This window comes from Schistocerca gregaria, chromosome X (assembly GCF_023897955.1).
Source record: "Schistocerca gregaria isolate iqSchGreg1 chromosome X, iqSchGreg1.2, whole genome shotgun sequence".
Lineage (NCBI taxonomy): Eukaryota > Metazoa > Arthropoda > Insecta > Orthoptera > Acrididae > Schistocerca > Schistocerca gregaria.
This window is the reverse complement of record NC_064931.1, coordinates 345,678,767-345,704,789: the sequence shown is the minus strand read 5'-3', so window position 1 is coordinate 345,704,789 and position 26,023 is coordinate 345,678,767. Positions and strand designations below refer to the sequence as shown.

General features: G+C 38.1%; 1 protein-coding gene across 5 annotated transcripts in view; it reads left to right on the top strand.

Annotated features, from left to right (window-relative positions):
- The window catches only part of LOC126299084 (serine-rich adhesin for platelets-like), a 197,311-nt gene that overhangs the window by 152,087 nt on the left and 19,201 nt on the right, over positions 1 to 26,023 (top strand). For all 5 annotated transcript variants that reach the window (XM_049990754.1, XM_049990758.1, XM_049990756.1 and 2 more), the window contains 2 exons: positions 1,345 to 1,583; positions 3,418 to 3,726. In XM_049990754.1, coding sequence (XP_049846711.1) covers positions 1,345 to 1,583; positions 3,418 to 3,726 — 548 coding nt within the window. The remainder of the gene's footprint in view (positions 1 to 1,344; positions 1,584 to 3,417; positions 3,727 to 26,023) is intronic.

Genomic DNA, 26,023 nt, shown 5'->3' with positions numbered 1-26,023 from the left:
TGCAACAACATAATCAGCATCTTAAGATTTTTCTTTCTTTTTACATATGAGTATCACATCTGTGATAGTTGTGCCTGTAACTACTATGGCTTTGTGAAACCGTTACTAGGAACATCATCACATAATGCTTAATTTACAAATAAAGTCTCTCTTTTATTGAGGCTAATGAAAGAGACAGTCACTTGTTCTTTTCTCTACTTATCATGGATGTCTGTATATAAAAAGAGGGGGAAAAATGAGTGCATAGAAGAGTTGTTTCTTCAATAACGTATGTTTCTGATACCCTCATAACAAAGCAATAGAAGACTTCACTGTGCCATAACCAAAACATTGTATTTTATGTTGTACAGAAACCAAACCATGTGCGGTGTGCAGTGGTAATCAATGAATTTAAATTTGATATGTAAATGTCATAACATAAAGTTTCTTCTTCATAAAACAAGGACCCTGAACTATTCTTGTAGTTGATACATTAGTATCTTGCAATAAATGTATAAGTCATTTCGTATGTGAGATTTGTGTTTGATGGAGGTGTTAAACTGATAATAGTTAGAAACTTTCTGGCAAAATTAAAACTGTATGGGGATCAGGATTTGAACGCAGAACTCTGTCTCTTCATAGGCAATGCTCATATTAATTGACCCAGTTGACAGTACCTCAAAGCCAAACTCATAGCTTCAATCTACCAGCATCTCTCCTTAGCCGAGGAAGATATGCAGCAGAACTTCTGTGGAGTTTGGAAGAGTGATAGAGAGGTAAATGGTGACAGCTTTAAGTTTAGTGATGTCAAGAGGGATGCTCAGATGGCTTGATGGGTTTGAGCACTGCCTGTAAAAAGCAAAAGTCCAAGTTAGAGTCTTTGTGTTGAACACAGTTTCATCAGTAGCAAGTTTCATTCAGACAATATTTTGTTCATATTACCACAGTTAGACTTTCCTCCGAACCACAGTACACAAGTATGGTAAATTATCATTTACTTCATACCATATGCTCCTGTGTTTTATGCTTGTTTCCGACTTTAATAATTATATTCAAAAACTGTATTAAGTTATAAATTTAATTATAATAGGAGAATTTAATTATTGAAATTCTTAATCTGAATGTTAGTAGTTACTTTTCTTTCTCTTTTTGCTTTTATTGATAATTGAGATAAAATTGTTACTTTATTTTACTAATCACCTTTCTTTAGTAAATTTCTGACGTATATTATTGTACAGTCCTGCATTAGTAATATTGCCAGTAACTGTAAATGGGACACCATCCTGACTAACCTCTTGAAAGCATTTATTCTTCGTGTTTGCAGTGACAATTCAAAGTAATTGTTGCAATCTGTTTCTGTTGCAGCCCTTAATTTTTGTAAATATGAAACTTCATGCATAGTTATAATGAGACTGCAGATATTGGTTGAAGAAGGATTGTCGGAGTACTCAACTTTCAAATATGCTGAGTTTGTAGCAGCATGTTTATCATTTCATGATCCATCATGGGCAGAAGATGCACCTGAGGAGGACACCATGTTTGTTCATTACACGTACCTGGTCCTGCTTTTAAAATTCAGGAAGAGTGATAACTTACTTGATTATGTAAGTTATGTTCTTTAGTATGTATTGATAATAAGAACCAGCATACTAAACAAAATATCATGAACTGAACAGTTTGCTTTTTCTGTTTTTATTACTTTTGTTAAATTTTTTGCCTGTGTAACATCGCCTGCATTGTCTCTTTAGCTTTTGTGTGAAATGTGTTGAATACTGTTTTACGTCTTTGACTGGTTATTACATCTTTTATGTGGTATCACATGTTTGACACTGTAATTTTATTTTTCCCCAGAGTTTATTTCAGAATATGCAAACTATATTTTACCCTTCTCAACTAAGTTGTCTTCATATCCAACAGCCAATCCACCCGCTGTTTTTTTAACAAGTAATTTTTTCTCAAAAGTTGACACATTCTGATTTTGGATGATCTTCCCCTGAACTAGCAAATAATGTTATGCCTTGTGTCATTCAACTTAATGCATGACTCTCTCTGTAACAGAGTAGTGTAAGTCAGTTCAAATGTTGGAGGAATGAAAGAGTGTACCATTTTTAATAGGACCACGGTTAGTAAAGCACTGTGGTGTTAAAACCAACATTAATGTTGCGGACAATTTGACTACTGCTTTTGAAAAGAGAGTATCAATTTGTTCTCTTGTTGCTCGATCTCTCAAATGTTCCTTGTTTTTCGTATTCTCCCATTTTTGTTCTCTGTTGTTTCCTATGATACTTCATCTCTCATTTATGGCAGTGTTTGTTTCTTTATTGTTTACTGTTACTACTGTTTTTAATCTACATACAAGCCTTGCATCACAAATGGTGCAGTGTCATTTCTTATGACAAATAATATTTAACTTGGTGACAAAATTTACAATCTCAAATTTAGCTGGTGCTTTTTTCCTTACTTTTTCTCTTGATCATGATATCTCAGTTATTGCATTACCGCCTTATTAATTTTCATATCAAGTCCAGGCGTTCAGATTTCTTGAAGTGTCCCTCACTCTTCCTCAGTTAGTACAAACAATTTTTCAAGTCACTCTTAAATATTGTAGCCTTGACAGTTTTCTTTGCATCTTTCTTTCCAAAACTTAGATAGAGTTCAGTGTCAGTAACTGTCTCCAATAGAAAATGTTAACACTTCCATTTCCTTTACTTTATGGAATATCCAACATGATTTACAGAAAGTATTATTGAGTTGCAGTTCATTGAAAATGTTTAAGGTGTCTTGCATAATTTCCTACAGTCAAATATAAAACAGCAATATGAGTCATTCTCTCAGGAATTGGCCTTCATGTGCATGCTAATCTACTGGGGTATTGCAGTGCTTAAGGCACTGAATTCACATTTGGAAGAGGCGAGGTTCAAATCTCATCGTGTGACCTATGTGTAGGGTTTCGTAAATGACTCGCGTTAAATTTTGGGATACTCCTTTTAAAAAGGACTTGGTCAGTTCCTTTTCTCACCCTTGTCAAATCAGAAATCTCTCTCTCTCTCTCTCTCTCTCTCTCTCTAAAAGACTTCACCATCAATGGGCTGTTGAACTTCCTCTCCTCCTCCTCTTGACCTCTCCCTCCTTCCAACAAATGATCAACCTCCGTTGATCGATAGATTGATTGATCCCTCCTCCTCCTCCTCCTCCTCCTCCTCCTCCAACTCCAATTGATAGATCCCCCTCCCTCCTTCAATTGCTCCCTCCCTTCTTCCACCTCTTTGTGGATGCTGAAAAGCTTAGAAGTTTAATAACTATCAAAATTTGCTAATATGTTTCTTTGGGTAGTGATGTTTGTAGTAACTTGCGTTCTCAAATAATTTCATTAGATCCAGTATTTTATTTATTGCTGTCCATTGACTGTTGTAGTTTACTGTTTTTCTATTGTTACAGATCAGAATAATGAACCTGAATGAAGGATTGAAGTTTATGAAAAGTCTGACAAGGATAAAGAGTATAGTTCCATGTTCAGAATGGCCGGGACTGTGCAAAAATGTAGCAAAATTTGCTGCTAAGTATTTTTTGAGTTTGGCGTTAAGAACGCCAGAATGTGAAAATATGTTGTTAAAAGATGTTGCAAGTGAGTTTGTGTTGTGTTGTGAAATGGACTTCCAGTTTGTATGTGACCATATGAGACTCATGCCCCATCTTGCCGCTACTGTGACACACATGTATATATTGTGTGAAGTTCTGGAGGAGAAGGTAATTTATTCCATATCTGATACATTTAATGTATACCTTAGATGAAAGTAAAGATTGTGCAAATTATCATATTTGCCAGCAAAAACATAAAGTAATGAAACTGTAAATATTGAAACATTAGTGTACAACTAAGTAATCCTCCTTGAAGAATCCTTGAGAAGGGAACAGAGGAGGAGTAGGAGGTGAGAGTAATTATAATTTAATAGACAAGGTGTATGGCCAGTGGCCATTTGTTACCACTGGGATGAGATACAACATAGACTGTGATATGTAATGAGGCAAAGGAGTAGGAGGAGGATTAACAGGACCAAGACCGCAGTGAGAAAGGCACCTATCGTTAACCAAATGTATTAAAGTATATACATGTTTCTAGGTGCTCCCATGATAATGCTGAAACAGAATCGGATTTTATTCTGTCGTGGCACCTATCGTCTTGTTGTTGTTGTTGTTGTTGTTGTGTGTGTGTGTATACTGTCTGCTACTGCGAGGCAAGTGCAAAGTGTATACGACCCGGGAATTTTTTCATCCGGTAATTTTTAATTGTTTTAGTTTTCAGCTAAATTTTTGTGATTTTTGACTGGTAAGAACCAATACTCTAACAAAGGATATTATGTATCCCGCTTCTGCAGAATAATGCTACAGCAACAAAACATGAATGACAGAAAATAAAATTTAAGTCGCAAAGGAAATACGCCATATACAACAATAAAACACAGTGCTCATACAAGCGTTTGCCAACACAAAAGTGTGTCAAAGGCTTTAAGAAGACTATGCAATGCTTCCTAACAACAAATTACCTCCGATGAGTGTGACACGACAGCTGTTTATATTAGATTCGTTTGAGCAATTGCGGGCGGGCTCTTGTGAATGCGTAGTTGAGTCGCATATGACTAGTATCTTCTACCGCTTCTGGCTACAGATGGGTGGCTAGGCTCCACTATCTAGTATTGCCGCAGTTCGGAAATATCGTAGATCAGGGGCTGATCCACAGAGCAGTCCGAGTTGTAGTGGGGAGGTGGGTGGTCTCCACATGACCCGTGTTTACGTTTAGTGATTTTGCTGCTTCCTCTTCCTTTATTGCTCTCACTTTAAATGGAAACAAAACGGATTTCTGTGACCGGGAGCTATCAAATTAATTAAAATACATTTGCATAATTACAGAATGCTAAAATCTGTTATTAGCTTCAGGTTTTATTTCCACCTTTCTGACAGTCAAGCATTAAATGCCTTGCAGAACAATGAAGTTATTTTTGTCTGTTTGCTAAAGAGATTTGGCTTTTATTAAACTTTTGCACTGAGTCAGTCAGTTTATTTGAAACGAAGTATTTAATTTCACACTGTTGGCTAGTTTCAACTGTTCGCTGCATTTCAAGTGCACGTTTTTCATCTTCTAGCTCGTATGGCATTATGCCATAATAAAGAACTAAACATGAGATGATACAGTACTGCTACTCAAGAAAATGTACATCTGATTCTGGATATACAAATGTGCACTTTAAGCCGAATCATGCATTTTAGTATGGTTCACAAAATTCCAATGCTCTTGAAGTATCCTCTGATGTCTCTTTTTCTTTTATGATCTAATGCAAGATCTTTTAATGTTCTACACGTACAAAGATGTGGGCTTCTTGCGTCATCGTATCTGCATAAGTGCAGTGACGCCTGTTAGCTGGTGCTCTCTGGCAACTGCTAAAATGAACCTATTTCTAACAGGTCACGGCAAAATATTGCAATTGGTGGTTTGAAAAGTGTAACTTTCAAAGTAAGTTTCCTTTTACGCAAGATGAACTATGTGTGAGAATGTATGATGAATTTCTTGACTCTCATTTAAAAATCAACTCTATGAGGACGACCATCTAGAAGAATTTCGAGCCCAGATGATCAGACATTTACGTTGTTATTAAAAAATTTTACTGGTACATTTGTAGATGTATCTTAAAGTGTAACACGCAGAAAAAGATCAACATTATATGTGGAAGCTTAGCTTCTCTTGCAGCGTATTAATCTTGGAGGCAAATATTATATGTGAAAGCTTTGTTTTTCTTTTAGCAACACTATGTATATTAATTTAAACCATTAACTTTTTTTATATGTGTGTTTGCACTTCTTAAGAGTTATCTTGCTATTGGCTGACTACATCATGTGTCCTATGCTGTCATCAGCCAGCGAGATCATGTGACATAAGCTATGACTGGCTTGCGTGCCGCAATTTCAATTTCTATGCTTTGTAAAGTAACATGCAGTGTTTAGTGGAATTCAAATTTATACCTTCGTAACACGAAAATAAGCAGCGTACATGCTGCTGCACATCTAAGATCTTTCCAAGAAGGATTGATAAGTTTTACAGTGCTGAGGAAAAGTATACGGTCACTTAACACAGAAAAAAACAGTATTTTTAGCCAGGAGAAAGCGTATTTTCAACCAAGAAATCCGGGAAAAACCGGCGAATTTTCTTTCCTTGTCCATGTATACACCCTGCAAGTGAATTAAGAGTGAGACCAACATTTTTCATTTGTGCATCACACATATGGTGGTGAACAAATTTTCATGAGGAATTATAATTTGAGCTATGTAGAGATTCCCCCATGACCATCATGGATTTTGATGAAATTATGTATGAACAGTCAGATATGTTACCAATAAACATCAGTAAAGCTTCACGATCACTAGTTCAGTATTTCCAGAGATACAGACATTTGTTTGACCTCATAGCATAGCTATGCATCTTGAGTTTTCAGCATCTTGAGACCTTATACCTCTGCCATTATTTCCTTGAAAGCTATTGTGTACATCATCTTGCGCGCTCTATATGGAACTAAAGAAAAAGTAGTTACTCAGCAATTTTTGTATAGTAATTTGAAGCAAAGGCGGCCGAAAAAATAGGTGCTTCAAAAATTTTAAGTTTAGCTTTTAATATCTCTGAAAGTAACTTGGGGATAAATCTGAAACTTGGCACATACAAATTTCCCAATACAAGGTCTTAGAATATAAAATTTCATTCTCCTGCATTCCAGTAATTTACAAATTGAGGGCAAAGGTGGTGATATTTTCTTGAAATGTGAAGAATGGCTATTTTGGTTCACTTTTTCTAAAATAGTCTGCAAACTCTATTTAAACAGTTTTCATTAGAGAGACCATGTTCTAAGCCACCTGAAAACTAGATTTGGTTTTGCAGTGTGAGGAAAGAAGGCACTAAAAATGCCAAGTTGGTGGTTCAGTGAAAATGAGTCCATATTCTGGTGATACTCAAGTCTGACATCTTTTATTATGTTACACAATTATTTATTGCGCTCTGAGGAAAGCAATATCGAAAGACTTGATGACTAGGAAATGAGATAAAAAATAACTCAGAAAGCTTCAAAAGAGGGGTGTCTTTCGTCACAACTCATCATTACATATTTCAGTCCGTTTTTCTGCTATAACTTCAGAATCAAACTGGTTATAAACTTCACAATTTAACTGTGCATTATCAGGACAGTGGAGACGGTGGTAATAAAACTGTTGTATAACAGCTGCATCACACATCGTACACCCAACCAGCACTTTCTCATGTGATACACTGAAAGCTTTGGATCAAGGCAATCGGATAGCTGCAATATGTCTTGATTTCCGAAGAGCATTTGACGCAGTACCCACCTACGCTTATTGTCAAAAGTACGATCATATGGGGTATCAAGTGAAACTTGTAACTGTATTGAAGACCTTTTGGTAGGGACGACACACCATGTTATCTGGGATGAAGAGTCGCCATCAGATGTGGAAGTAACTTTGGGTGTGCCCCAGCGAAGTGTGTTGGGACCCTTGCTGTTCATGTTGTAACAACATTGCAGATAATATTAATAGTAAAATCAGGCTTTTTGAAGATAATTTACCTATCTATGATGAAGTCCTATCTGAAAGACGCTACATAAATATTCACTCAGATCTTGATAACATTTCAAAGTGTTGCAGAGAGTGGCAACTTGCTCTAAACGTTCAGAAATGTAAAATTTTGCTCATCACAAAACGAAAAAGTGTACTATCCTATGACTATATCATCAGTGAGTCACTGTTGGAATTGGCCAACTCGTACAAATACCTAGGTGTAACACTTTGTAGGGATGTGAAATGGAATGACCACATAGGCACAGTCGTGGTTAAAGTGAGTGGAAGACTTTGCTTTATTGGTAGAATACTGGGGAAGTGCACACAGTCTACAAAGGAGATAGCTTACAAATCAATTGTGTGACCGGTTCTAGAATATTGCTCAGTTGTGTGGGATCCATACTCAACATACACAGAAGAGGGCAGCATGAATAGTCACAGGTTTGTTTAATCCATGGGAGAGTTTCACAGAGACACTAAAAGAATTGAACTGGCAGACTCTTGAAGACAGAAACATTCCTGTGAAAGTCCATTAATGAAGTTTCAAGAACCGGCTTTAAATGATCACTCCAGAAATATACTACAATCTCCTATGTATTGCTGATAGGGATCATGAAGATAAGATTAGAATAATTACAGCAGGCATAGAGGCATTCAACCAACCATACTTCCTGTGCTCTGTGTCATGAATGAAACAGAAAGAAATTCTAATAACTGGTATAGTGGAACATACCCTCCGCTTTACTCCATTGTCACATTGTGTAAGTTTGGAGGAGGTTCATAGCAGCCTTCCTGACATTTTTTGGAATCAATTAGTGTTATAGAGAATTATTAGTTTGTTTTTTCATTGCATAATGCTATTGCTGTGCAAGTTTTAATTCCAGTTTAAGGTACGGCGTACTTTGTGTTAGCATAGTTTGTGGCTTATGCAGAACATTATTTTGCTGATGAAAAATTGTATAAACCTGTTGCTGTGGTCCATGGTGGTTTAATCACTACTGGTTCTTTCTAAAGTGAGAAAATCAGGATCCACATCACTACATGGGCCATGCCCAATAGCATTGCAACAGCAGCCACAGATGGGTTTCTTTACCACAGCTTCACAAACCCGGTATGTGCTCTTTTTACACAAGATCCCAAACCTTATGATATATTTCTATATGTGTCAGCAACAATAGCTAGAAGACGTTTATTTTAGGATCGTAAGCTTACATTTACGTCAAGCTACCTGAATTTTTGACAGGTTTAATTAATTTGCCGCAGAATGTCACGAGGAAAACTTTACTGCTTGCCAGATGAGATGTCACTGATAGGAAATTTTTACAAGGCGGAACCCAAAAAATTCCACTTTTCAAATTGATTACCTCGAATTATGAGCCACAAAAAAGAGGAACCTATTCTTTTTATTGGATTCATTATTTGATTTAATTTTTTATAAAAAGAATTTTGCAGAGCTGAATGCAGTAGACATTTCAAGAAATACTTATTTGCAATTTTCTGACTAAAGCTCATGTGCTAGTCATCAGGATATTTGATCTTATCATTCACAGACAGTACTAAATGATTGTAGAACATAATAAAAAATGTCAGATTTAATTTCAGTGCTAGTGGAATATAGGCGCATTTACAGTGCACCTCCAGCTTCTTGTTTTTTGGGATCGCATTGAAAAACCAAATATAGCTTTTTTTTAGAACATTGTCCCTCTAATGAAAACAGCTTAAAAGAGTTTACAGAGTACTCTTCCCTCTAAAAGTAGGCCAAAAATAGCCATTTTCATGTTCTTTAAAAAATCTGTCATCTTTGTCTTCAGTTTGTAAACTATTGGAAAGAAGCAGGAGAATTAAATTTTATATTCTAAGCATTTTATTGGTAAGTGCTAAGTTTAAAGTTTGTACCACAGTTATTTTCAGATACATTAAAAGCTAAACGTAAAATCATTACTGTTTTCTCTCTCCCAGCATCTATTTTTTTTTTTTTTCAGCCGATTTTTGTTTCACCTTTTCATCGTTTTCTAGGCCCTTATGTGCTCAAACTGCAGAACGAAAAATAGCTTTTAGGTGATTTATAATATGATATTTGTAGTGAAAATTATTTAAAAGAGTTTTGAGTAGGCACTTTTTTTGTAAAAGTGGGCCAAAAATATCCATTTTTGGCATTTTTAGGAAAATCATGAACTTTGCCCACAATTTGTAAGCTATAGGGAAGCATTAGGCAAAAGAAGTTTCATATTCTGTGATCTTGTATTGGTAAATTATTATATGAAAAGTTTCAGGTTTATTGGATGATTTCTTCCGGATATGTAAAAAGCTAAACTACACTTTTTTTTTAAAAAAAAAAAAAAAGCATCTATTTTTTGGCTAACTTTGCTTCAAATTATCCATACAAAAATTGTTGCTTAAGAGAGTGCAAAAATTTGTACAAAATGGCGTAGTTTTGTTCCTTTTAAGAAAATATTGTCAGAGATACCACATCTCCCAAAGTTGCCAAAACTCAGTGTCCTGTTGATAACTACACTATGGGGTCAAACAAATGTCTTTCTCTGGAAATATTGAACTAGTGCGTATGAAACATTACCAGTGTTTACTGGAAACGTGTATGTTCACACAAAGTTTCATGAAAATCTGTTATGGTCATGTGGGAACTGCTTCCAAAATTAAACCACTTCGCATGGAATGGCCCATATGTGAATGCTCCGGATTCTGACAATAGTATAAGAAAGTATGAAAATGGAATTTGCTCACAGTATGTAATTTACAACTGTGATATTTTGCTTTTGTTCAGATAAACTTCCATGTCTGCTTTTACATACTGTTGCAGCTAACATATAGTAAAAAAGCCTGAAGTACAAGATTGTGGTTGATTGCAAAACAAATGGTGGAGCACCATACTTAAAGCCACAAGAGTAAAGTAGTGTCCAACACATATTTAGAGCCAAAATTTAGACATGTTCTGTACAGATGTCTTGTGTGATAGCTGCGGAACAAAATATTTTATATGTCACTGCGCAAAAACTTAGAGTTGAAAATAGACAGATGTAACTGGGTTTGTGTTAGGAATAGTAGACACTTGTAACAGGGCATGTTCAGGTCTACCAAAGTGTCATTATTACATGATCCATTATTATGACATGACAAGCAAACAGTAAGGAAGTATTAGGTTCACTGCCACCTCATCTAACAAGGGAATGGTCAGACTTGTCCTGTCGAAACCTGTGTTGCTTTTTTTACCACTGTGCGTCAACAGTGCAAGAAGTCTGCATGCAGAATTTTAGCTGCTGACATGACCTGTAAGTCTGTAAACAATTTTATGAAGTAAGACATTATTGTCACATGGTTTCGGTGCTTATAACTGCCTCTTGTACAACCCTGACCTCTCTCGCTACGTTATACCAACACCATCTAGGGACAAGGTGGCGTTAGCTACGTGCTGCTCTCTTGCCACAGCAGTGTCTGAGCTGATTTCCCCAGTGAAAGTGATCGTACGATAAACATTCGTTGACAAATATGGCTGATATGTTATGTACAACATTATTTCCAAATAGCTATGAAATAGACTCAAATAAATATACGGCTTATAACACATCCAAATTTTACTACTTGTAATTACCGCAAAAATGCGAAATATTGATACAATGTTCAAAACATAGGTTTTTTGTGCACCAAGAACATACAAGCAAAGACGATATATGACAGCCCTGCGAATCACAGACATTGTTAGATGTCCGTAGACAAAACTGGGCTGGCGTTAGAAATGAATCGGGCCTAGTATCAGTATATTTCGAGGAGTGCCACGCATATTTAATCAAATTCTGAAACAGTTGAGATGAAAATTGATAATGTACTACTGATTGCAGCTTGAGAATATTGTCACGGTGATAGACAGGAAATTGCAGTGATCTGCACACAATAATTTTCTCTGTTAGTTTTCTGTAAAATGCCTTCCACTGACGGGAAAATTCTCTGTGTAAAGGTTGAATTACGTTCGTCGTGCCGGGTGGAATCTGAAGTATCTCTACTTCTTTGTCACGGTGGGCTCTAAATACAGCTTTTAATGAATCAGACCTTTTATGACCTGACCACAAATCTAGAAGGAGAAGAGATTTGTTCTTGAAGACGCACATATAGTTTTGGCTGCAATGAACCATCCAGACTAATTATGGGCATTATAGTGCATGAATGGGTGAGTGCAGTCGTGAACTGCGCAATCGCCTCAATATGTTTTTCCCCTTTGAATGACACTGTTCTTTTTGCACGCATTTCTTTTTGAAAACCTGACTGATCTGCATTGTACACGTACAATTCACTAAAACTAGCTATCTTATTTTTTGCATTCGTAATAAAAGCTTCTATCATTTCAATTTGTGTCACTTCATTTTCTGACCTGTTTCTCGATACAAATTTTGTTATTTTTCTTGCCACAATTTCATGTGATCTTTTGAAGCGACTAATCCAACTGTGAGAAGCTATAAATTCTTTAGCGCCTATTGCTTTGGCAATCTTTAACGCCCAATCACACAAAGTTGCAACGCTGACACTAGATGACTGTTGTCTAGAATCGGTAAATAGCTCAAAAAGTCGCGCATTTATCTCCGTCGCAATTTCCAGTCGACTCTTACGTCGTCCAGTGACTTCCTTTTTCCAGCTATACAATTCACGTTCAGAACGGACAAAGCGATACTTAATTTGAACAGTACTGACACGTATGCGTTTCTTACCACTTTCGTTCAACCAATACGTCATCGCTTTTTCTTTGGCTGAGAAGGTAATTGTAGTTGCTGGTGTTACTTTCGGAGATAATTGATGATGGTACGTGGCACTATCACTCGAAGAGTCTTCATGAGTTCAACTTTCGTCGGTGTCTTCGCCATCTGTAGATTCACTGTCTGCAATATCGAGTGTTTCAGTTGTTTCTAGCCACATGTCTGCACCATTTATATGCTCGTCTAGAAGCTTAACAAAAATATCGCACAACACAGTCTTCACACATGTTTGCTGTTGATTGCTTCATTTGGCGTCTGTGGTATATCTCCAGGGCAAGCAGCATATTATTTACTGGGTTCGCCATCACCTGTGAGGGGAGATTAAATGTTCACCGTAAAGTATCTTGCGGAGTATAGATGAACATGTACAGAACACCTTTCACATCTCTAACCAGTTTCAGGACAGTATGTTTCGAAATACGTACCAGAAATTAAAAGGACGTGCATGACACAGAAACGAATATTTGTTTCCACCAAAACTGTGGAGTGATATTCCTCTTCAGTGAACGCCGCAATAAGATGGCCGCACTTCCCGACCATGAGCACAACGCTCGCGACTCGCCATTTCCAGGGGTGGCCAGCCGTCACTGCAAGCGCCAAGCAGGAAACACAGCCATCTTTGTGATCTTTTTAGGTGACTACCAGTTCATGTCAGCAGCTACAATTTTGCATACGGACCATTTGCACAGTTAAATAACAGTGCTAAAAAAAGAAATACTTGTTTCGGCATGACAAGTCTGACCCGTTGTAAGATTGTTTGACCTCAAAGGAAGTTATTGGAGTGGTCTCTTTTTTATTGGGCTCCAGACCATTTATGAATGTGAAATACTGTAGCCAACTACAAATGAGTTTTACGTACTTGGAGATTGTAACTTGACATATCTGATGAAAGCACCCAGGGCTACAGATACATATTTGGGCAGAATGTGCTTCACACATGCCATGTGTCTCAGGCTCTACTTGTTATCAGAGATTTGTGGCAAAACAATCTACACAAATAAGAAGTAATTCAGAAGTTGTTATCAGAAGATGGGTTCTAGAACGTACTTAAAGAGTTGCTCGTCCACAATACTGAAGGCATTCAGCTCTTGAAGTAGTCTGTATTTAAAAAGACAATATTTACCTTGTATGTGCCTAAATAATTTGAGAGCAAAAAAAAATAATTCCACTCTTAATTGACTCATTGTCACAAAAATTGTTCTTGGCAGTGTTGTTATAATTAGTTTTTTATTTGTCTGTATGGTTTTAACAAAAACTGTTGTTTTTTTTTTTAAAAAAAAAAAAATAAGTCAGTCTGTTTTGATAGTGTAAATCATTCCAGAGATGCTCCTGTAGATGGATGTGTTGCTAATATTTTGATGTGTGATAATGAAAAGTCACTGTAGATGACTATAATTCTAGTTCTAAAATTTTCACAATGACTATTTCAGTGAAAGAGTTACAAAAGTTTTCAGTATTTTCTGAATATGTGATGTGGTGACTGATGATGTTAGTGAGATTAGTGGGCTGATGTATACTGTGATGTGTAAGATATTGGATGAAATTTACAGGAAGTTCAGTTACAGTGATGACTTTCGGTGAATACCAAGCCTATAGGACAGTGATTATATGGAGCAAGTCCAGTGATAATTATCATAGTGGTGGCGCTATAAATTTTAATAACTCTAATGCCAAGTGAGAGATGAAGCTGTAACCAACTGACATTACATTCTGAATCATTGATGCCAGCATACTGTTCAGTCACCTTATGTAAAATACAGTGATTTAATCGTATGGTTCATAACTAAGGACATTTTAAACTACTACTTTGCCTGTTTCAAGATTATCGCTTGTTTGTTGCCACTGATATCCTGTATTTCAGTGTAGTGTTCAGAATCTAGTCAACTTCACTTTCCCATTTTAGTGCTGTAGGGCAGTCAGTAGCAGCTTATAATTTATGATGAACTTGGCAGCATTTATTGACAAATCATGAGCAGTTTTGACCTCGTGGAATGATATCAGGTGGGGAGGTATGGTCTTGATTTGGTGCAGTGAAATAAATTTGTCTGACTGACTTTTTGTGCCAAAATACATTCATCATAATACCAAAGATGTCAGTCAGTGAAATTACCTTGCAACAAACAACTAGAAACCTTAGTTACTCATATTAGAGCATTCTGTAGATATTTCAAACACTCTGTGAAAACTGGTCAGCAGAGCTAGTAAAAAGCAAACAAGAAAAAAAATGCAACCATGTGCTAAATTGCCTACAAGTTTAGATTAAGAACACTCAAACAGTGTTGTTGATAGGGGCACTATCAGGTGTGAAAGTCATGGAAACACAGTGATAAAGATTTTCATTCGGTAGGATGATGATTTTACTCCCCGCCTTATCATCTAAATAAAAGTTTTGCGTGGATCCCTAAACCAGTTCAAGATATTATATAGAAACACTGAAAGTAGGTTTTAAGCAATCCTACACATAATGAATCGAATTTCATCTTGTTCTGTACAACTGTTGTAACTTAAGTCTATACATAGTGCTCCTGTTCTAGAACAATTTAAATACAACAGTGCACTTGTTAACCAACCAACCGACCAACCACTTAAACTGCCATCAGTTGGTTAGTTACAGATGCAAAAATCATGATTCAATCTCTTCTTTTATCGAGTACCATTGTAAATCATAATAATCATCATTTGTCTGTTGTGACACTTAGCAATGTAGGCTACTAGATTCCACTTAGAACAGTGTTGTCTCAACACATTGCAGCCATCAGTGAACAAATTGCAGTCAGTCTGGCCCAGAAACTCTACACTGTGCCACTCAATATGCCAGCAATGGCATCCATGAGTGTATTGCAGTTTTTTTGAGCCGACAGAGTGACCATGGACTCTCTCCCTCCCTGACACCTGTAGCAGCTGATGTATTCATGGAAACATTCAGACAGACATTGTTAAGATTGGCATGACTGTGCCTATCTTGTTGGCTGAGGTACGTAGATGACATCTTTGTCACATGTCTGCATAAGGAAGCAGAGCTACATAGATTTCATAAACACCTAATCAGCTTACATAAAAACACACAGTTCATGCTAGAAATAGAAAATAACAGAGCGATTACTTTTCTCGATATCAGAGTGTACAGAAAACCTAGCAGCAGAATAGGACATATAATGCATAGGAAACCAATACACACCAACAGATATCTGCAAGCAGAGTCCCATACCACACAGCACAAAAGGACACTATATTATATATGCTACAGGCTGAGAACACCACATTAGTGATGCAAACGAGCTCCAAAATGAAGTGGACAAGCTCAGGACAACATTCCGTGCAAACGGATAGAGCAGCAAAACTGTTCTATGAGCTTTGAGGCACAGTGAAGATAAAACAGGCAAGGGAACAAAAGGACCTTATCAAATTGCTCATTTACATTGTGTGAGAAATGTCAGCACCCGTGGAGGAATTAAACCAATACTCCAGAATGGCAGCAAAATCAGGGATCTCTTGAGGCACACAAAAGATCCTGCAGATCTCTCCATACTTCATGCATCTGCAAACTTCAGTGTGATTGTGGTGAAATTTCAAAGACTCTCATGTGCTTGCATGGCAGCTGGTGACGCAGCAGAGAAAAATAAGAGAGGCCATTGAAATAATTTAATGCCATGGGAGGAGGGCTGGAAGTTATCACCCTGACTGTCAGCAGCTACAGTTCATCAGATACATGTGTTTGTCAGGTAGCAGCTCCCCAAATATTCCCTGCGAATACAAGCTGCCAATTCGCTGTTGCCTACTATTCACCTGCCAGAGTAGCACAGGCAATAGCCTACCATACTAGCACCCTTCCATGGCAATCTTCACTTAAAATTGTCGAGTAGCATATCAGAATATTATGTCAATAGCCACCCCCCATGAACCATGGACCTTGCTGTTGGTGGGGAGGCTTGCGTGCCTCAACGATATAGATAGCCGTACTGTAGGTGCAACCACAACGGAGGGGGTATCTGTTGAGAGGCCAGACAAACGTGTGGTTCCTGAAGAGGGGCAGCAGCCTTTTCAGTAGTTGCTGGGGCAACAGTCTGGATGATAGACTGATCTGGCCTTGTAATACTAACCAAAACCGCCTTGCTGTGCAGGTACTGCGAACGGCTAAAAGCAAGGGGAAACCACAGCCGTAATTTTTCCCGAGGGCATGCAGCTTTAGTGCACGGTTAAATGATGATGGCGTGCTCTTGGGTAAAATATTCCGGAGGTAAAATAGTCCCCCATTCGGATCTCCGGGTGGGGACTACTCAAGAGGACGTCATTATCAGGAGGAAAAAAACTGGCATTCTACAGATCGGATCGTGGAATGTCAGATCCCTTAATCGGGCAGGTAGGTTAGAAAATTTAAAAACGGAAATGGATAGGTTGAAGTCAGATATAGTGGGAGGTAGTGAAGTTCGGTGGCAGGAAGAACAAGACTTCTGGCCAGGTGAATACAGGGTTATAAATACAAAATCAAATAGGGGTAATGCAGGAGTAGGTTTAATAATGAATTAAAAAATAGGAGTGCGGGTAAGCTACTACAAACAGCATATTATAGTGACAAAGATAGACACGAAGCCCATGCCTACTACAGTAGTACAAGTTTATATGCCAGCTAGCTCTGCAGACAACGACAAAATTGAAGAAATGTATGATGAGATAAAGGAAATTATTCAGGTAGTGAAGGGAGACGAAAATTTAATAGTCATGGGTGACTGGAATTCGACATTAGGAAAAGGGAGAGAAGGAAGCATAGTAGGTGAATATGGATTGGGGCTAAGAAATGAAAGAGGAAGCCGTCTGTTAGAATTTTGCACAGAGCATAACTTGATCATAGCAAACACTTGGTTCAAGAATCATAAGAGAAGGTTGTATACATGGAAGAATCCTGGAGATACTAAAGGTATCAGCTAGATTATACAATGGTAAGACAGAGATTTAGGAACCAGGTTTTAAATTGTAGGACATTTCCAGGGGCAGATGTGGACTCTGACCACAATCTGTTGGTTATGAACTGTAGATTAAAACTGAAGAAACTGCAAAAAGGTGGGAATTTAAGGAGGTGGGACCTGGATAAACTGAAAGAACCAGAGGTTGTACAGAGTTTCAGGGACAGCATAAGGGAACAATTGACAGGAATGGGGGAAATAAATACAGTAGAAGAACAGTGGGTATCTCTGAGGGATGAAGTAGTGAAGGCAGCAGAGGATCAAGTAGGTAAAAAGACGAACGCTAGTAGAAATCCTTGGGTAACAGAGGAAATACTGAATTTAATTGATGAAAGGAGAAAATATAAAAATGCAGTAAATGAAGCAGGCAAAAAGGAATACAAACGTCTCAAAAATGAGATCGACAGGAAGTGCAAAATGGCTAAGCAGGCATGGCTAGAGGACAAATGTAAGGATGTAGAGGCTTATCTCACTAGGGGTAAGATAGATACTGCCTACAGGAAAATTAAAGAGACCTTTGGAGAAAAGAGAACCACCTGTATGAATATCAAGAGCTCAGCTGGAAACCCAATTCTAAGCAAAGAAGGAAAGCAGAAAGGTGGAAGGAACATATAGAGGGTCTATACAAGGGCGATGTACTTGAGGACAATATTATGGAAATGGAAGAGGATGTAGATGAAGATAAAATGGGAGATACGATACTGCGTGAAGAGTTTGATAGAGCACTGAAAGACCTGAGTCGAAACAAGGCCCCGGGAGTAGACAACATTCCATTAGAACTACTGATGGCCTTGGGAGAGCCAGTCCTGACAAAACTCTACCATCTGGTGAGCAAGATGTACGAGACAGGCAAAATACCCTCAGACTTCAAGAAGAATATAATAATTCTAATCCCAAAGAAAGCAGGTGTTGACAGATGCGAAAATTACCGAACTATCAGTTTAATAAGTCACAGCTGCAAAATACTAACGCGAATTCTTTACAGACGAATGGAAAAACTGGTAGAAGCCAACCTCGGGGAAGATCAGTTTGGATTCCGTAGAAATATTGGAACACTTGAGGCAGTACTGACCTTACGACTTACCTTAGAAGAAAGATTAAGGAAAGGCAAACCTACATTTATAGCATTTGTAGGCTTAGAGAAAGCTTTTGACAATGTTGACTGGAATACTCTTTCAAATTCTGAAGGTGTCAGGGGTAAAATACAGGGAGTGAAAGGCTATTTATAATTTGTACAGAAACCAGATGGCAGTTATAAGAGTCGAGAGGCATGAAAGAGAAGCAGCGGTTGGGAAGGGAGTGAGACAGGGTTGTAGCCTGTCCCCGATGTTATTTAGTCTGTATATTGAGCAAGCAGTAAAGGAAACAAAAGAAAAATTTGGAGTAGGTATTAAAATCCAGGGAGAAGAAATAAAAACTTTGAGGTTCGCCGATGACATTGTAATTCTGTCAGAGACAGCAAAGGACTTGGAAGAGCAATTGAACGGAATGGACAGTGTCTTGAAAGGAGGGTATAAGATGAACATCAACAAAAGCAAAACGAGGATAATGGAATGTAGTCAAATTAAATCGGGTGATGCTGAGGGAATTAGATTAGGAAATGAGCCACTTAAAGTAGTAAAGGAGTTTTGCTATTTGGAGAGCAAAAAAAACTGGTGATTGTCTAAGTAGAGAGGATATCAAATGTAGACTGGCAATGGCAAGGAAAGCGTTTCTGAAGAAGAGAAATTTGTTAACATCGAGTATAGATTTAAATGTCAGAAAGCCGTTCCTGAAAGTATTTGTATGGAGTGTAGCCATGTATGGAAGTGAAACATGGGCGATAAATAGTTTGGACAAGAAGAGAATAGAAGGTTTCGAAATGTGGTGCTACAGAAGAATGTTGAAGATTAGGTGGGTAGATCACATAACTAATGAGGAGGTATTGAATAGGATTGGGGAGAAGAGAAGTTTGTGGCACTACTTGACAAAAAGAAGGGATTGGTTGGTAGGACATGTCCTGAGGCATCAAGGGATCACAAATTTAGCATTGGAGGGCAGCGTGGAAGGTAAAAATCGTAGAGGGAGACCAAGAGATGAATACACTAAGCAGATTCAGAAGAATGTAGGTTGCATTAGGTACTGGGAGATGAAGGAGCTTACACATGATAGATTAGCATGGAGAGCTGCATCAAACCAGTCTCAGGACTGAAGATCACGACAACGACAGTTACGTGACAACCATAATAGAACAGGATGTATACACTCTGGGAAACCTGGGAAAGACCTGGGAATTTTTTCATCCACGAGGAAACCGGGAGAAACCCAGGAATTTTTTACAATTCCAGGTATTTTTCATTGTTTTAGATTTCAGTTAATTTTTTGTAATTTTCACTGGTAAGAACTGGTAAACAGCAAAATGTGTCAAAGGTTTGAGGACGAAGACTATGGAATACTTCATAACAACAAACTGCTCCCGACAAGCATGACATCACAACTGTTTGCACAAAGTACAGTTGCCTGCGAACACGTGCATGCGCAGTTAAGTTGTGTACGAGCAGTGCCTTCTCCAGCTTCCAGCTACTTGAAGTGCAGCTGTTAGCTGTATCAGCAGTAGCAACAAGCAGCCAGATGCTACCCGCAAAAAAAATTTCTGGTGCACCCAAGCTGCCAGATTGCCACATGCGCATTGCAGTCAGGGTTGTAGTGGGGAGGGGGTTAGTCTCCACGTAAGCCGTGTTTACGTTTAGTGATTTTGCTGTTTTCTCTTTATTTGCACTTATCACATCAAATGAAAACAAAACAGATATCTGTGGTTGGGAGCTAGCAAGTGAATTAAAATACATTCGCATAATTACAGAAGGCTAACATGTTATTAGTTTGTTTTCTGATTTTATTTCAACATTTTCAGCAGTCAGTCACCTTGCAGAACAATGAAGTTTTTTGATTTGCTAAATGAATGTGGCTTTTATTGATATTTTCCCCAGAGGCAGTCAATTTATTAGAAACGAAGTGTTTCATACCACGCTATTTGGTAGTTTCAACAGTTCACTGAATTTCAAGTGCACATTTTCATCTTCTGTTACGTTTGGCATTATGCCATAATAAAGAACCAAACATTGGTGATACAGTACTGGTACTCCAAGAAAACTTGCTTCCAGAAAACCACACTGAAATGTTAGTATCGGATTGGGGCCTTCTTCATTGTGAATCTGGACATATGAATGTGCACTGTAAACCAAATTATGCATTTTAATATGGTGTACAAAATTTCGCTGCTCTTGGAGTATCCTATTTCTTTTACGACATCGTGTAAGATCTCTCAATACTACATATGTACGAACATATGGGCTTCCTACATCATCGTAGCTGCCCATGCGCAGTAATGCAGGTTTTCTGGCAACTGCTGAAATGAAGCTATTTCTAACAGGTCACTAGAAAATACTGTGAGTGGTGCTTTGAGAAGCATTAGTTTCAAAGTGAGTTTCCTTTTATACAAGATGAATTATGTTACGTGTGTGAATGTGCAATGAATTTCTTAAATCACAGAGCATTTGACTCTCATTTAAAACTTAAAACACTGAAGACTAGTGACTTAGAAGAATTTTGGGCCCAGAACAGCAGAGATTAATTTCATTATTTAAAATTTTACTGGCACATTTGTGTGACGTATCTTAAAAGTGTGACACGTGGAAAAAAAGACCAATATTATATGTGAAAGTTTAACTTTTCTTGCAGCTTATTAATCTTAAAGACCAATATTATAAATGAAAGCGGAGCTTTTCTTGTAGCTGCATGACGTACATTAATTTAAACCATTAACTTTTCCTATTTGTGTGTTCACCATACTGAACAGCGATGTTGCTATTGGCTGACCACCTCACGTGTCCTATGCTCTGAATATTTGCTGTCATAGGCTGGAGAGATCACGTGACATGAGCTATGACTACAAAAGTGCATTTCAATCTCAATTTCAATGTGTTGTTTCGAACCTATACTTTTGTAATACAAGTACAAAAATATGCAGTGTATTGTAATATGAAAATTGCAGTGTGAATATTGCTGCACATAACAGATCTTTCCAAAACACCCCCCCCCCCCCCCCCCCTCTCCTCCTATTCTCTGAGGTTCCACGCTGGTGTATAAAACTTTACCATTCAAAGGTTTGATATTTTTACTGCTCCAAGGGAAAGTATATTGTCACTTACTATGGAAAAAGTGTATTTTTCACCTTGGAAGAAATGTGTTATCACGTGGGAGAAAGTGCGTTTTTAACCAGGAAAAACCCATAAGAGGACTGTTCCAAAGCTGATCAAACATAGGCATTTTTAGATGTTGATATTATGGAAACGATAGATTACTCACCATATAGTGGAGATGTTGGGTCACAGATAGGCATAACAAATAAGCTTTGGGCCAAAACGGCGTACTTCTGCATTAGATCTCTCTCTCTCTCTCTCTCTCTCTCTCTCTCTCTCTCTCTCTCTCTCTCTCTCTCTCTCTCTCTCTGACACTGCACTGTTGGCTGCTGAGGCCAGACGAGGTCGTGTGTGCATGAAAACTGAAATCTCACAGGATGTGAGAGATAAGTTTTGGTGATTCTGTGAGCCTCCGCTGACTCACTGATATTGCACCTTTGATGGGGATGAGGCAAACTAATCATGTACTTTCACACTTCATCATTTTCAAGTTTCCTTATGGTAGGCCTTAGCTTATCACTGGCCTCTCTAGTCACACAAGAGTGGTAGCATTTGTGGGTATATACATGTACATTTATGTATGTATTCTCCAAGCCACCGTAAGTTGTGTGGTGTAAGGTATCCTGCACCACGACTAGTTGTTTCCTTTCCTATTCCACTCTCAGATAGAGCAAGGGAAAAACAACTGTCTATATGCCTCCATATGAGCCCTTATTTCTTGTATCTTATCTCCGTTGTCCCTGTGTGAAATGTATGTTGGCGGCAGTAGGATCATTCTGCAGTCAGCTTCAAATGCCGGTTCTCTAGATTTTCTCAGTAGTGGTGATTGAAATGAATGTCTTCCCTCCAGGGATTCCCACCTGAGCCCCCAAGGCATATCCATAACACTTGCATGCTTATCAAACCTACCGGTAACAAATCTAGCAGCTTGTCTCTGAATTGCTTCAATGACTTCTTTCAGTCAGACTTGGTGCGGATCCAAAACACTCAAGCAGTACTCAAGAGTAGGTTGCACTAACATTCTATATGCACTCTCCTTTACAGAAGAACCACACTTTCCTAAAATTATCCCAGTAAACTGCTGTTGACTATTCGCCTTCCCTACCACAATCCTCCCATGCTCATTCCATTTCATATTGCTTTGCAACATTATGGCCAGATATTTAAGTAAAGTGACACTGTCAAGCAGGGCCTTATTAATGCTGCAACCGAACATTATGGGTTCCTAGATATTATGTAATTGTAAAAACTTACTACTTATACATTCTACACATCTCTCAAATTTTGGTTTCTCTGTGTTAAAACTTTTACACCCATTGAGTATAGTACTTGTTTAATGGAACAGGTTACGTGTTCTGCTTGAAATATAATCAGTTTCTGGTTTTTAGGAAATTATTTATTTTAGTAGTTTTTTGGAGGAAGAAATTTACTAGATGCACTACCTGACAAAAGAAGTGTAGTGCCAAAAAGACATTGTCAGTGTAATTTTGTATATATACAAACCACTGGAAGGTATGTAAATGATTAGAGTTTCAACGACCTAAGACTGGCAGATCAGTCACCAGAGTGTGCTAGTGTTGTTTGGGTTTAGTGATTGTACTGGGCCTGGTAGTGTATATAAGGGATGTGAACAGCATCAGTTGTGAGAGCACTGTGAAGGTCATGAAGATGCTGCGCACTTCTGTGAGACAGCTTTATCCAAATCTGACTGACTTTGAAACAGCCTCATTAAGGGTCTCCAATTGGCCAGCTAGTCAAATATATCCAGATTTGTGGAACACTCATATGTGACAGTTGCCTGATGTTAGACTACATGGAATTGTGAGGGCAGACATACTCGTCATCAAGGTTTCAGTCAACCATGTGTGACCACCACAAGGGAGAATCACCATATTGTGCACTGAGACCATCATAACCTCTTCACGTCGGCACCTGCCATGAACACAAAAGGTTGCATTGAAAGTGGTGCCATGACCAGGTACCATGGACTGCTGATGAATGACATTGCACTGTGTTCAGCTCTGAATTGCGGTTCTACCCTGTCCTCAGTGTCCATCGTCCATTGGGTATGACATAGGGTCACAGCTGGTCGTGATTGAGGGAACTCTGATGGCGCAGTCGTATGTCAGTGGCATCCTGCATCCTTGTGTGTTACCTTTCATGCAACAGTATCACGGTTCCAATTTCAACAGGATGATACTCATCCACACATGGAATGTGCCTCTCTGAACTGTCTGCATGATGTTAAGTTAATCCTGTAGCAAACAAAATCCTCCGATCTGTCCCTTATAACACATTGTTGGACCTTCTCAGATATGTGCTCCATCCCACTATCAGTATCCAGGATATCAAGGACCAGAGACAATAGTTGTGTTGCCCAGTTTGCCTCGGGAGAGGATAAAATGACTTTTATCATACCCTTCCGAACCAAATCAGTGCATACATACAGACCAGAGGGTTTGCAACTTCATTCTAATAAATGGCCCAAGCTCTTCATAAATTTGACTCAGTTTTGTAATTGTTGAAATAACATTACATACTTGAATGAGATTTTCACTCTGAAGCAGAGTGTGCATTGATACGAAACTTCCTGGCACATTAAAACTATGTGCTGGACCGAGACTCGAACTTGGGACTTTTGCCTACCATGAGCAAGTGCTCTACTGACTGTGCTACCCAAACATGACTCTCAACACATTCTCACATAAGCTCTCTTGTGGGCAAAAGTCCCGAGTTCGAGTCTCGGTCTGGCACACAGTTTCAACATCACATACTATCTCAACGCATAAGTTTCATGTCATGTCAAGTCAGCCTCACCTAATGGATGTTTAACTTTTTTTGGCAAGCAGCCCTCCCCCTCACCAAACGGGTGCTTAACCATTTTTGGCAGGCAATTTATTTATCATGTCTCCTCTCTCTTCCCTCCCCTCCACTAGCCCTATCCCCCCATGAATCTTGGACATTGTGTGTGTGTGTGTGTGTGGGGGGGGGGGGTGTTCTTGTTTATATCAACAATTCATATAACCATACTACAGGTGCTACTATATGAGAGGGGTATCTGTAGAGAAGCCGCACTAACATGGGGTCCGTGGAGAGGGGCACTGGTGTTTTTCAGTATTTCCAGAGTTAATGTCTTGATGACTGATCTAGCCTTGTAACAGCGAGTGGGACCATAGTATGTTAGTACCGCAGACTGCTGAAAGGAGGACGAAGCTACAGCCATTACATTTCCCAATGATGTGCAGCTCTATTGTATTGTTTTATGATGATTGAATCCACTTGGATAAAATATTTTGGAGGTAAAATAGTTCCCCATTCATATCTTCAGGTGGGGACTGCTCAAAAGGATGTTGTCATTAGAAAAAACAAAACTTGCTCTGTACGGGTCGTTGTGTAGAATATTGGAGCATTTATTCGGGAATGTAGGTTTTTTTAGAACTTGAAAAGGGAAATACATAGGTTTGCAGTCCGATTTAGTGGCAATTTGTGAGGTGAAAAGAGGACATCTGGTTAGTCAAGTAAGGGGATGTACACATAACAATTGGTAAACTGTAATAAATTATTTACAGAAGTGAGAAACAGAAGCAGATGTCATTCCTGTTGTACCTGAGTATTGTCATAAGTTTACCAACCATAAATGAAACTTTACCAAATAATAATAATTTCTAAAAGAAAATGTGTTTTTTGTCATTTTACCTTTAAGATGCAGCAACCTCAGCTTCACATATATTGTATTATCATAGTTAATACAGCAGTATCAATAACTTAAGTCCAGAATAATAATGTTATTGGTTAGTTAATAACATAAATATAGTCATTATTGATATTAAAAAATTGATGTTATTGTGTGATTATCATTTTTTACAAATTGAGTGCCGATGGGCTCCCCATATCTTTTTGAGCCAAAATTGCTCACAACTTTTTGTCAATATGACCAAACTATACAACATGACAATGGATAAAAAATTGACCTTGCAAAATAAGAGCCACCCTTCTAGACATAGACACCGAGTGCATCAGATGATCCTTCTTGGCAATTGCTACCATTTCCCTTAAGGGATACCATTATTTGCCATACATTCAAAATGCTCATGATTGACATATCTTTATTCTTGTGTGATTTACTTCTCCCTGACACTGGTACCAGCAGCCTTCCCTTCTGGTGAATTGTCACATTAGCTCAGTTTCAATTTCACTGGGAGACATCACCACAAAGCCAAGGGTAAGAAAGATGAGTGAAAAGTCTCAAGTTCTCCTGATGTCAATATTAAAACATTACTGTACTAAAATTTGCAATGTGCAAAAATTATGAACTTCCATTGTATGTTTCACATACAAAACCTAGAGTACATTTTGCATGTATTTTGACCTTTAATTGTTGTTTTTAATCTAGTTTGAGGTGCATGTTAGCCTTCAGCTTTTTATTGGAGTTTATTCCAGTGATATAATTTCTTGTCTAGAAATTCTGCGCTATTCATATTAATTTATTGCTTCATATTGGTGTTCATGAAATGATATAATAATTGTTTCTTCT